General features: G+C 25.9%; 1 protein-coding gene across 1 annotated transcript in view; it reads left to right on the forward strand.

Annotated features, from left to right (window-relative positions):
• The first annotated feature begins 10492 nt into the window (after positions 1 to 10492).
• Positions 10493 to 14439, forward strand: part of LOC114125843 (uncharacterized) — a 40468-nt gene continuing 36521 nt past the window's right edge. Inside the window, exon 1 of the mRNA XM_027989638.2 lies at positions 10493 to 10781. Coding sequence (XP_027845439.1) covers positions 10729 to 10781 — 53 coding nt within the window. The 5' untranslated portion in view covers positions 10493 to 10728. The remainder of the gene's footprint in view (positions 10782 to 14439) is intronic.

A 14439-nucleotide genomic window follows, 5' to 3' on the forward strand; every position in this document is an offset into this window, starting at 1 on the left:
ATTTTAAATTTATAATATTTGTTCATTCTTTTTAGATAATATATATATATATTCTGGTAAAAAAATTTATTCAAATTTATTTTTAACCATTTGCTTGGAACTTGTAAAATTATTCTTCATAATAATTACAATCTCTTTCATCTAAAAATACAAATAAAATCGTAAATACACTGATACTGATCACGATTGCAAGTATGTAGCATCTATTCTAAATATTATCCTTTTAACTTGATAAATAAAATTTGAATGCCTATATTTTTAAGTTATGGGTAATATTCAAATACTATTTTTTCAAATCATTTCACTACAATTTTTATGAAAAAACTGATGTAACACAATATAATTATAATAATAATTAAATAAATATACTTAGCGGAGAAGTGTGTCGAATTTGTGCGATTTTTATTAAATCAACAACATTTATTTTGCCATTCACTAAAAATGTATTACAACAAGTTTGCAAGAGAAGTGACAGAGAATTATTGAATTTCATTTGTATTGAGTTATTTTCGTATTCGTATTATGCAGCGGCTACTGCAGCAGGCGACGGCTGGCCACTGGGCACCGGCAAGCCGGCCGTATTCCCTGAGCGCGAGACTGGTCTTAAAAGAAATATAGGTACATTTTTATTCCAAAAGTCCTCAGAGATATCCGCGGTTATTCAGAGGACCACCGCTCGAACTTGGAATTTCTCGGTCTATAATTCTTTCAAATCCGTCGCAGTACGTAATACGCGTAGATATACACAGTGCGCGCTGCGTATATATACTATGAATAATGTATGTGAATCCAAAACTATATAGTTTCATATTAACTAGTAGTTTCCTGAATTATTTTCGACGTAGGTAAACAAATCGAATGAAAAAAGCACTCGTTTCGCTTCAATTATTTAGGTCAAAAAAGTGATGTATAATATTTTTCTTATTTTATTTTTCGAAGATGAATCATTACATTTGAAATATAGTTGTATCAAACGACGGTGATGGTGTAATGAATAGTATTTTAAGGACGTTTTTACATTTTGAAATTACAAAAGGCTTGTAAAACCAATTATAAATAAAATATATACATATACATAATATATCATATCTTAATGTGATTAACCTTGTAATAGAAATTAAAGTCTTTAAAATTAAAATAACCAACTGCATTAAATTATAATAGGAAAAAACATTATTTAATGAAATATTATAAAAAAAAAAAAAAACGTATTTATATTCAATTTAATGTGTATACGAGATCGATTAAAAAAAGTATATAATTTAGTATTAGTACAGTTTTAAATTTATATATTTCTTTATCGAAAAGCTTAAAAATTTAACATAAGGTTACACTATGTTTTCTATGCTTAAAATCGGGTTTTCATACACAATTATTTATCATTGAATTCAAATTTTAAATTACCCAATGACAAGTTACGCTCGAAAACTCCTACACAGCTAAATCAAGTTTCCCTTGATTTATAGCTTTTAAATTATAAAAAGCTACGTTTTTATCGTACACATCTGATGAACGATAATTTTTATAGTAAAAAGTTTCATTCAATGTATCTCACAATGATATCATCCAAAACTTTATTATTATAACTTTATTTTAATTTTCATCACTTAATTTTTTACAATTATATTTTATTTTTAAGACATAAATTGTTTTATCTTAATTTTTATATTTTTTCTGTATTTAAAATTATATCTATTAACCATTGTTGTATGAAACATATTATATTATTTCTATAATATTAAAAATGAATTTTTAGAATATATGATAACTAATTGTTATATTAAACATAGTTTTCACGTCATAATTACCTCGTTATTTAATAGAGATTTCAACAATTAATATTGCTATATTTAAGAGGCTTACTGGACCTCTAAGCAATCTGTTACTAAGCTATAGCAATATACTTATTAGTTATTACTTATGTTAAAATTAATAATCCGGGTATCGGCGATGAACTCAAATATTACTCTTCTGACAATACGACCGTTTTGCATGTTTATTTTAATTATTTACTTAATCTTAAGATTGTTCACCATGCAATTAAAATACTCATATCGTTTTTCAAATTGTTACATCCCACTATGGCACTATACAGTTATTTTACTTGTGTAATTTTGCAAACCATATATTATAAGCTTATATTTATATTTTGTAATAGTACAAACTAAATCTAGCTATTGCAAATATTATTGTAAAATCAATACATTTAATCGCATCTATAATGTTTTGAATAATATAATTGTTTGAAGATAAATCTTTAATACATACATACGTATGAACATCCAATATCTTGTCAAAGTTTGAACTTAAAATTTGTTTCTATAGGTGACTCGCAAAACATAAGCACACACACACACACACACACACATCTGCAAATTTTTTCAAACAAATGTATCACAAGAACGATACAACAACAAAATGTATTTTAATTATTACGTTTACGCATGAACAATTGTTAGGTATTATAGTCATAGTGATACTTGTTAGATCAACTATAAGATACAATTACTTTTGTATTAATTTTTCTAGGGGTCAAATCAAAAAAAATAGATAGTGCTAAGTACGATCTAATAAATAAAGTCCAATCAGAATTCGTAGTGAAAAAACTACAAAGATTTTTCAGAACTGTTACAATCGGAAAACTAGGCTAAGCAAAACAATGCCTGAGAAAAAGAAACTTGTTTCTTTATATATATATTATATATATTATATATAAATACATGAAGTTGAAAATTGGATATACATAATTTTATGTTAGGAAGAATTAAATTTTAATACCCATAAAAACGAACGATCAAAAAAATATTATTATTTCGTTTTACAAAACATTGTTACGAGTTAATAGCAGATAACTTATTTATTTTTAATGTCTTTAAATATATCAATATCTGTGTTGGTATATCTTGAAGATTAAAGATAGTTTCTTGTTACATATTTTTTAATAACATCAGGTGGTTTCCGTTAAGCAGATCATGAAAATTAAGAAAGTAATCATTTTTTTTTTTTTTAGATATTTAGCACTACTTTACTACGAAAATATAGAAATACTTTTCTATGAAAAATGTTAACTTAGAAAAAATATCAAAATTATTTTTTCAATTTTTCTTATGGGTCTTGGAACTTTTTTGATCTAATCTCCATACTGTAGTATAGTTTATATAATAATAGCAAATAATATATTATGACATTAATGTCATAATGCACCTTGATCCTTAAGATTTATATTATATATAGTTTTTGTCTACTATACTACCTAACTTAACAACACCTGTTTTTTTTTATTTAAAAAATTCACATAAAATTATAGAATTAGTTACCTACATTATTTATATTTTGTCTACAGATTTGGGTATTTTTCACAGTAAACCCAAATTCAATGTACTGATAGAACATACCATAAGTCATCACATAAATATATAAAACCAATATTGCATAATAAACATGTTTTTATTTGACAGGATAATACTGCAATGGATTTCGCTGTTTCTCAAGTAATCAAAAAGATCTGAGAACATACTTTATCCACTGTCTGTTGGAATTTTTTATGCTTATAATGTTTTTAATCAACTATAAATTCATTTTTGATTACGACTGTAAAAAAATAAAAGAAATAAAACAATATTGCATTTAGAAAAATAATCATTTTATGAAATCCCTTCGGTACCTGTTTTACCACGATGATTTATACTCGAAATTGAAAAAAAAATAAGATGACGTGTTCTGGTTTTTCTCTCACTCTCTCTCTTCTTTAATTCGACCGACCGCAATATTTCACATCGTTGATGGGCCAAGTCCTCGGGGGTATAGGCGATGGAGGTAAACGTGCCAGTAGTCAGATTAGTTTGTCAGGACGGTGCCGGAACTTTTCTTATTTAGTGTCCTCGAGACGATGCTGTATTTTATTGTGCATACTGCTACCAGCTGAAACCAATTTGGATAATAATATTAATTCGCTCGCACAAACTCACGTTGAGATTCCCATTGCGCAGTCTGTCTGTACATTTCTAATTCCATGGTTTCTACTTATTTAAATATTATTTCACTAGTTTTCGTCGAATGCTATAAACATCCTTCATCTCCTGTATATCGAAATGCATCTTTCAAATGACTTTTAGATTATACGATACCCCCGAGTCTCTGTTCTACCATTTGTCACTTACATTATTAAAATAAATAAATAATTTAATATACATACATAAATAAACATAATAAATTTAGCGTGAATTTATTGTGTTTGTAACTGACAGATTTAAGAAAATCAAGTCATCAAACTTCAATAATTAATAAAAAACTTATATTTTATTTAAGGCATCAAACTATTTTTAAAATAATTAACTATAATATATTATATACTATATAGATAATACTGTATACTGTCTACTATTGATTCACAAAAAACTAGTCAAATTAAAAAAAAAACTAAAACAAATACCTAATTTAAATGTTTATCATTATTAAGGCTCGGATTTTAAAGCATAATAAGAAATTAAAAAAGCACACAATTATTTAAAAAAAAGCAAAAGAAAAACATGACCAATTAATATAAACTATCCATAAAAATTAATAAAAAAAATATTTAATATTAATTTAAATTAAAAAAAGAATGAACTACCTACTATGTATTTCCCTAGATTTTCAATAGTGAAACTGACTGTATTGCTCGACAGAATATTTTTATACGTTGAAAACGAACTCTCTACATCCACTGAAGTGATCAGTACATACTTCATAGTTCATACAACAAGTTTCAAATTACAACACTAAATTTTAAATTTTGAAACGATCGATATCGATGTTATAGGCATTTTGACCGTATATGTACTGCAGACTTTACGTAGATCGATAATCTATACATTTAATAATCAAGTCGATAACGAAAACAATAATAATCTATTATCCGAATTCTGGGTTTTCAAATTTCTTATTAATTTTTTTTTTATTACAATAGCATAATAAACATATAGAAAATTCACAGCTGGAATAATTGAAAAAAAGCATTAACATAAAAAAAAATCAAAAATAAATTGATTTATTTGGTATCAGAATTTCGTGAAACGGATTTATGTATAACAATTAGATTTCTATCTCATATATAAAAAAAGAAGCATATGCTTTAAAATCCGAGCCTTAATCATTATCATTAAGTATAAACTAGTTTTACCAAAATCATTAAATGGACACGATTTTTTTCACGAAAATCTCAATAACCTGTATCTATAATAAGTAAACTTAACATATATATTATTATATACAATACTACTATACTTAAAACTGACTAATTTACAGACTCTAAATTATTATGAAGTAAAATAACTTAATAAAAAGGAATGAATATAAGATATTTTTGTAATTAATTTATTATAAACAGTGAATACATTGAGTCTTGTTTAAATTAAAGTGTTGCATACGCATGGTTTATCAAAAATGAATGTTATTTATTTGATAGGAAAAAAAATATATCGATTATATTAGATCGTTTAAATAATTGTATAATAGAGAACAACCGTATCACATGACGTATTTCTTATAGAAATTACATGATAGGTACTTATACAGAAAGTACGCAGAAACGAACAATAGCAAAAATGATAGGTAGTTTATTGGATAATTAAAAAAGAACACAATTATTAAAAAAAACGCACTGAAACAAACGGAGACGTATTATTATTAAGTAGGACATTGAAAAATAGTATTAATTAATATTAAATATTATATTGAATAGGTTTAAAGGAAAAGTGTCTTTAAAATATGATCACACAACATGACATCCGTGATGTTAACGCTTCAACTTTATTCAAATTTTGAAGATTTTCAAAAAATTCAATAATTTATAAGTCATTGCTCTGCCAGAATAAACTTTCATTGCTTTTTATCCGACTCTTCAATGTTGCCAATTTTAAAAAAATTCATACAGTTAATCAGAATTATTATTTACTATAATATATTTAATATTTATAAATTATCATTATTATATGAATACTCGTATAACTGTATAATTATAAGTATTTATTCAATACCTATAATTTAGGTATTATACCTCTAATTTATTAAAGAATTATATGGTAACGTCATGTCTAGAAAATTCAAATATGATTATTTAGTTACAATTCTTGCTAACTAGGTATAGTAAATGTTTTAAAACAGGTTTGGACCTTCTAGAGTTTTCTAGGTGTCCACCTTGCAGTTTCATGATTACAAAAACTAAAGTGTCGGTCACGTCGACGCTTACGTTTTGTGGTTATGGTTAATGTATGCGCGAAAATAAAATACACGGTACAATAAAGAACCGTAAACACTTGGGAATGTTCAAGGAAATTCCTAGAAGCTCGCCCGAGAAAACAAGATACGGGACCATCACGGAGAAGATGACAGTCAAAACTCAGAAATATATTTGACGCGTATATCAAAGTTTCTTGTAATCGAAAAATATTGTTTAGTATTATTTTAAAATAATATAAGTATATAAGTTTGACAGGATGGAGCACCAAAGAGATAGAGTTCATGAATTAAGTAGATGTAACAACATTAAAGGTAAATGTAACTCTATAAATTTATCCTTGTATAGTAAGTGAAAATAGTATAGTTATTTTAAGGATCCGTTTTATCTATTTTTAATATACTCGTAATATTTTGTGCGAATTCCGTTTCGTGGAAGTAGCTTTTGAATCACTTCCAGTATGTCAGTATGATTAAAATTGAAATACTAATATAGTAATATATCCTTTGAACAATGGTCAAAAGATAATACATTGCAATGTTCACCGGATTACCTGACTCTAAATTAAAGTTTCTGTACAATATAGATAATAGGTATACACAATACATGCATACATACATACGTGCATACATATAGGTAGTAATTACTATGTGAGCACCGTTCATTGTTTTTAGTAACTACCTTTAGTAAATTCAAATCATCATGCCATTTACGATATCAGTATAGTGTTGTAATCCAACAAAAGGAGAACGTTTGTACAATCACACTAATTAACTTTCTTGGTCGGTTTCCAAACATACACACTATAACTCCGTGGAAATAAAACCAACCTGTTGGTGTGGTAAGGCACACAATGTCCATTGTACAGTCTTCCTCGAATTTTTTTTCCCGGTTTTACACGATTCATTGAGTATTTTTACCACAAAACCTACTTTCTTCCATTTCTTTCTATTATATGTCATATTTTACCAATCTGTTGCAACTTCTTGGGCTACCGCATATTCCATAACTCATTTACGTAGTCCATCTATCTTCTTCGTGATCTTCCCCTTGATCTCCTCCCCGGTAACGTTCAAATCATTATTTCTTTTATTAGGCGTTCGTCTGCTAGCCGCACATGACATCTGACTCATTGCATTGGTATACTTTTAATAAATTACATAACATCTTCCTTTTTGTTTAAGTGTTCCAGCTGTGTATTAATTGTCCTCAGTTCTCAGTCCATGTGTTTCAGTTTTAAATACTGGACTGTGTACATATAATTTTCTTAAGATTTTTCTTTAAAATCTTTGTAGTTTCTCTTTAGTTGTGAACAACTTTGCACATCTATAAGTCAATACTGGTCTTACGAGTATATAGTATATAGTTTACATTCAGTTTTTCTTAGACATTTTTTTATATCGTTTTTGATTTAAAAAGGTCCTTTATTGCGAAATAATATGATACTTGTAACAAAAATAGAGATAGGTGTATTGATAATTGCGATGTTATATTTATTATTTACAGTGTTTTTAAAAATGTAATCGTTTAAAAATTAATAATATTTGATACAAACAATCTTGTTTTTATTTAGGATATTTTTGCATAATATTAAAATACATATCATTGCATATTTTAATTATAAATATAATAACATAATTTGTGTAATATTTAATTAAAAGTAATTTAAAGGCTAGATATTAATTATGTTATATAATATATCACCTATGTAATATGATACATTGATAATTTAAATTCAATAAAATCAATTATTTTTCAAAAATGTTACAGATTTTTTTTATTTTTCAAAGGATTAAGAGTAAGACTAAAAAAAATATTTAGCTTTCATCAAAATAAACTTCAGTTTTCTCACAGAATCTATTTTTAAATTAAAAGCTGTTTATTTACTTTCACTTAAAATAGTAGTCTGGAAATTATTGTTAATTTCAGTGTATATTTATTATTTTATTATACAAATTTAGCATTTTGCATATGAGTCCTAGACTTATTCGTAATACTTAATTGAATATTTTGTGTGTAACAGATTTTTTACACATTTTAGAGATCAATATTAACCCACATAAAGTTATCTAAAAAATATTGTAATCATTATTTCATTATTTTTAATTTATAATAATATCAATTTTTCTAAATCTTTGATTAGAGTATGGTTTGCAAATTATTATAATATATTTGATATTCTAGTATCAGAATTAAGTAATTTATGGTAATATTATTATAAATATTCAATTGCTTAACATCAATTCATTAGACTTTATACACTAAGTAATAAGTTTAACCATATTTATACACTCAAACATTGAGAATCATTTGAATAAAATAAAATAACTTTGAATAACCTACCTTAAATAACATCAAATAAAATAAAGAATTGAGTAATCAATAATATATTATTTTAAATATTTATAAATGAATCCATAATATTATAATGTTATGTTTGATGAATGTACTCAATTAATTTTCATTCGTCTACTACTGAATATTATCGAAATTAATGTTTATAAGTACATGTTTATAACCAGTAATTTATTTGTGTTTAAAAACTAATTATGCTAAAATAAAGAGTCAATGAATTTTAGATACCTACTTCAGTTCACTGGTCTGGTATATGGATTTAGAGCCTTTTTTTATTGTTTTTCCGGTAGACAAGAGTTGGTTTGATTTCGTATCAAAGTGATAATATTATTATATATTAACATAATATAATTATAATATAATTTAATATTATACACAGTGATTCGCCAAACATGCCCACTATCTTTTTTCTTAAATTAATTTTTTTTTTTTAACTTTTAATTTTATTATATTTAAGTATTTTCAATTTCTTATTTTAATTAAGTAGACAATACAATTTTTTTTTTTACAAATGAGATGCATTCTTTTATCTATAAAATATTAACCAAATTACTTTTTTAGAAGTTTGGATGTACCTAAATCAAAATTTGAACGAATAGTTTTTAACATATTCAATACTGTGTATCTATATGGATTGATAAGTTTAGGATAATTAATTTGAAAAATATGAGAAATATAATGGTTTAAAAATTTTAGTAACTCATAACAAATGCATTTTAATAACTCAAAAATATATTAACTACTCATTTGAATTCTGATTTAGATACATCAGCATTTGCTCACCCCTGCTGTATTCAATTTGCGCCTCAAATTGAATTAAAACAATTTTTTTATATAATTATTATTGGCATTTTTATAATCTTGTTTTAATTTGCCCCCCCCTCTGATTGTAACCCTAACTACACCCATGCATCAACATTTATTAGTTTATTGAATATAATCGTATTACAATGTGGGATCCAACACGTTTACGAAACACGAAACAATTTATTTCCGTATCGAGTTACACCATTATTCATATTATATATAATACCTACGAATATTATTACAACTGTTACTGTGGCATCAAAGGGTATTTTAACACCACGTGGTATACTGTTGCGTGCCAATATCAACAACCATCGAACAGACAAATATCGCTTGAAATTAAAGTAAGTAAATTTGCGATTGAAAATTAAATGACTATTTGATAAAATTCATATAATACTTGTAAGTGTTTCACATTAAATTATAGTGTTTACATAGAATGAAGTTGCTTATCTAAACTCTGCGAAATCTCATTTAAATGTGTCCTACTTTAGAGCCTATTTATATAGCCTAACGAGAGTGGCGTATTTAAGGAGGGGAAGAGGCCCATCACCCCTTGGTCCGTGTAGATATATTTAAACACAATAATACTTAATATAATATACCTATAATTTTGGGGCTATATCTGGTGAGCCCCTCTCTCTCGAGATTTCTGATTCCACTGCCTAACAACGTATTATATTATTATTCCTTCTAATAATATTATATGATAACTGACATCGATATATAATTCTCAGAATCAGCAGATCCTACACGCTCCAGTTGTCACCACATTTTGGATTCGTGTTCAGAATAATTGAATTACAATGTTTAAATAAAATTGTGTAATAATGTATTATAATACGACTTTCATTATACTGACGATATTTTTTATAAAATTATTAAAATTCTAAAATTATCTTCCATTATATAAAATAAGTAAACACATTTTATAATACTACATTTTCCCAAATAAAATATTATTAATATTATTATATTCAATTCGGGCTGTAGTTTAAGTGTAAATATTTACTATTTGATTCTAACGCTTTGTGACTGCAGTAAAACCAGTGGGAAGCGCAAGCCCGGAGAGCGCTGCAGTGGCATGCCATAAGTAGGGATAAGACGAGCGCGCCGCTCACAGTAGTCACGTGTTTTACCGTCCCAACGCACCCTCGTCGGACGCCTTAAGGGTTGTTTTGCCGATATAGTTCGTTTCTCGCGTCAAATTGTTTCGAAGTGACAAATAATTTTTTACTCCGTTTTTATTCGCACCGTATTATAATAAGGAAATATCATTATTATCAATAATAAATAAACATTTCATTGACAATGTACACAGAAAATATAATATGAAAAACGCCGGTTAAATGTTCAATCGTCGATGTCCTGGCTCGTCGATGAAAAAACAAAAAAAAATCAGGTATGATGCATTATTACGATTTACAAGTATTGATGTATTTAATAATAACAATAATAATTAAGTTTTAATTAACTCTTTGACGAAGAGACGTTTTTTAAGAGAACATTTTGATATATTCGGTGATATTATTAGTGAACGTTTGTAACATATACACCACTAATGTGAACTGACATCCACCCTGCCATACATCCGTTTGTCTGGTATAGAAAAAGCTTCAAAATAACGATGTCTCCGATAGCAGTGATGGTGGACGCTAAAAGTTCTTTACAAAGAGATTTCACAAAGTTAAGCGAGACCTTTTGTACTACCACAACTTTGTCTATTTTTTCCCATTTTATAGATACAATTCAATAGTGTTAAGAAACCCGGAGGAGATAGTATACAATTGGTGATACTGTAGTTGGTCACAAAACAATCTAAAAACTTATTTGTGTAGAGTGCAATTCAATGATGAGAGGTTTCCGATTTCCTTTTAGTAAAATCAATTTAAAATTTTAAAAATCAACGCCAAAAAGTACAAATTTACGAATTTTTTTAATTCATATTAAAAAAAGATAGTAAGAACGATTTTTTTTTTTTTTTAAATAACATAAATCTAAAATGTAAAATTATTATACGTATTTTAGCTTTTTTTATGCAATCTAATATAAAACCTATATTATTAATGTTGAAACGCATACAACAGTAATTACACAATTTTTTTTTTTAATTCATAACATAATGTAAATTAAACACGATAGGTACTCTAATAGTTTGTTATAAATATTTGCGAAAACTAATTATTTCAATAAAGTAAAAACGGTAATGATTTATGAAATAAGTCATGTTTCAGACGAACTGCCGTCGCATAATTTAGTCACACCGTTTAAATAACTTTATAAACAAAAGTTTAAATTACACGTGGGAAGATATAAAGACCTGCTTGTAATCCTGAATAACAGGTGAGGGTTACAAAAAAAAAAAAAGGTAGACTACTTAATATTTTTATTGGACTCCAGCGTAAAAAAAAAGTTTTTGTTTTTAATTCTTGACCGTCGTTATCCGCTAGTGCTAGTGTGGTTATAGTACCTATTCCAGCCAACATAGTTCTCTGAATTAATTTATGCACCCTAAACACAAGACTGAACCGCGAAGGGCAGGATTTTTAATGAAGGTTTTTTTTTTTATAATTTCATCATCACCAAGTTTTCCATCATACAATGTTAGGTAGATACTGACCGTACCACACGGACGCAATGACGCTGTTAAAGTTATGAGTAAATGTTTAGTTAAATTTCATAGCAGAAAACATAATACGTAAGCATTTCAGAAATATACTTTAACTTATATACATGATAATACAACCAGCGTATTTGTAGATGCTTTGGAAAGTTTCATCACAACTTCTGACTCGAACACGCCCTCGAGGATATGACACATTGTAAATCGGAGTTCTCCCTGAAAGAAAAGAACTAGAATAATAATACTAATTTCTCTCTTAAACTACATTATTCATAAAAATACAACATCATTTATTGTGAATAAATTAATTTCGAGATGGAGTATTATTGTTTCAAATTAAAGGCTCTTCAAATTTCAGTAAGAATTGTGTAATTATAAATTGAGCTGTACAGTGATACTTTAGACTTTGAACTAAAGAAACCTTTACAATAGGTACATAAATAAAAAATTATAACATTATAAGACATTAATTTATTGGTTTTGTACACTCTTAAAATCATAAAAATTAACATATTTTTATTTAACATCATTATTATCTGATTATCCATATAAAAATACAATGATATCATTAATAATAATTAATATTATGCTATTATCATTTATTCGTAAAATATAATATAGCTGTCATTAAAATATAATTAAAGATTTTTTTAATATTTAGTCTAGTATACTTAAAACTTATTGAAAAATAAGTAATATTATTTTATTCATTTTTAAATACATGATATTATACCTAACCTAAAAACCACGAGGCATTAAAGTGCATGAATTTACTATTATTTTATATATACCACTCTTGCGTGCAATTAAATGATGAAAGTTTACACATATAATTTTACGTCAATTTTCTTGCATAATTTTAAATTACTCATAATGCATTTAAATTTTAAAGTTTTCATACTTAATCGATATTATGGTAGTATTCGCTCCACAATTAATGTACAAAAATATAACAAAATGCTTACAATATAATTTGAATAGACTAACTATAATATGAATATAAACTTATAAAAAAGTAAATTATAAAATAAAATATAAATAATAATAATAATTTATAAATTAATCTATATTAAATTTAATTTAAAATTTATCTACATCTTTTTATATAATATACACATCTTCTAGTGTAAGTAAATTAAATTAAACTATAATATTTATGTGAAATTTTTACCGGTGTTCAATGTTCATACCATATACTTGGAATTTACTCTCATTTTTGCGTAAATTAAATTCACCTATATAATAAATTATTCACTTTGTGTAAACATATATTATATAATATATACTATAGTTGGACCATGTAAATTGTCACCCATTTATCAAAGTGTATAAAATAAAGTTTGCAACTACCTACGTTAATAAAATAATAACTATGTATACGTTACAATAATATATCTATTATCGGTCTGCTCATCCACATATGTTTTTTTTTTATATATAATATATTTAAATATTAATGAATGTAAGACTTTAAATAAATATATAGTTATTATATTTTGATTAAACTAAACATGCAATATATCATGTCCTGCACAAATATAGTATAGGTACTCCATACTCTAAGTTTAAAATGTTAATAGGTATGTGTACTTGCAGAGATTTTAATTATTTAAATATTTAAATTATAGGTTCAAATTTAACGATTTTATTCATTATACTATTTTCAATAGAACTTCATTGCTGCAATAAATTTATCACAATAACGAAGAAATTTGTTTGGTGGCATTAAGTTATGTAGAATTATATACCCATTACCCATATACATATAATATATATATTATAAGTGAGAATAACTAACTCAACACGACCGACTAAAAGTTTTCTATTTTCATATTAAAATTTCAAAAATCCGACGATCACGGCTGGAGTTTTATGAACATGTGGTACGCGACGTGATTAAAAACCAAACCGACAGTTCCGTGCAATCAACCACATTACCATTCCGTATTTCCGTGGTAATGAAATAAGAACTTTCAACGGGTGACATTATAGTTTGAGCAGTATCTAAATATAAACTTATTTATCTTTATAATTATTTACTTTCTCTCATCAACTTATCTAGGTAAATCAAATTAAGTTGTCCATTAATGATAGTAATTATTATAATTATTTATTTATTATTGCTCTTAATTTTATAAACTATATTATGTTAATATTCAGATAAAATGTTATCAGTAATTACACATTTTATGATAATGCATTTTTTTATAACTAATGACAGAAAAAATATAAGCAAATTTATTCTATTTACCAATGTTAAAAATTGTCATTATTATTGTTATGTTAGTATAATATATATGATATGTATAAAATATAAACACTTATTTTAGGAAATAAGCTACTATAATAGTTTAAAAAGTTATAGCTGGAAATACTTTTAATTTGTATTTTTGTTTAGATTTAATTAAATAAATAATAAAATGGCATGAAATCTACA

This window comes from Aphis gossypii, chromosome 2 (genome assembly GCF_020184175.1).
Source record: "Aphis gossypii isolate Hap1 chromosome 2, ASM2018417v2, whole genome shotgun sequence".
NCBI classification, from domain to species: Eukaryota; Metazoa; Arthropoda; class Insecta; order Hemiptera; family Aphididae; genus Aphis; species Aphis gossypii.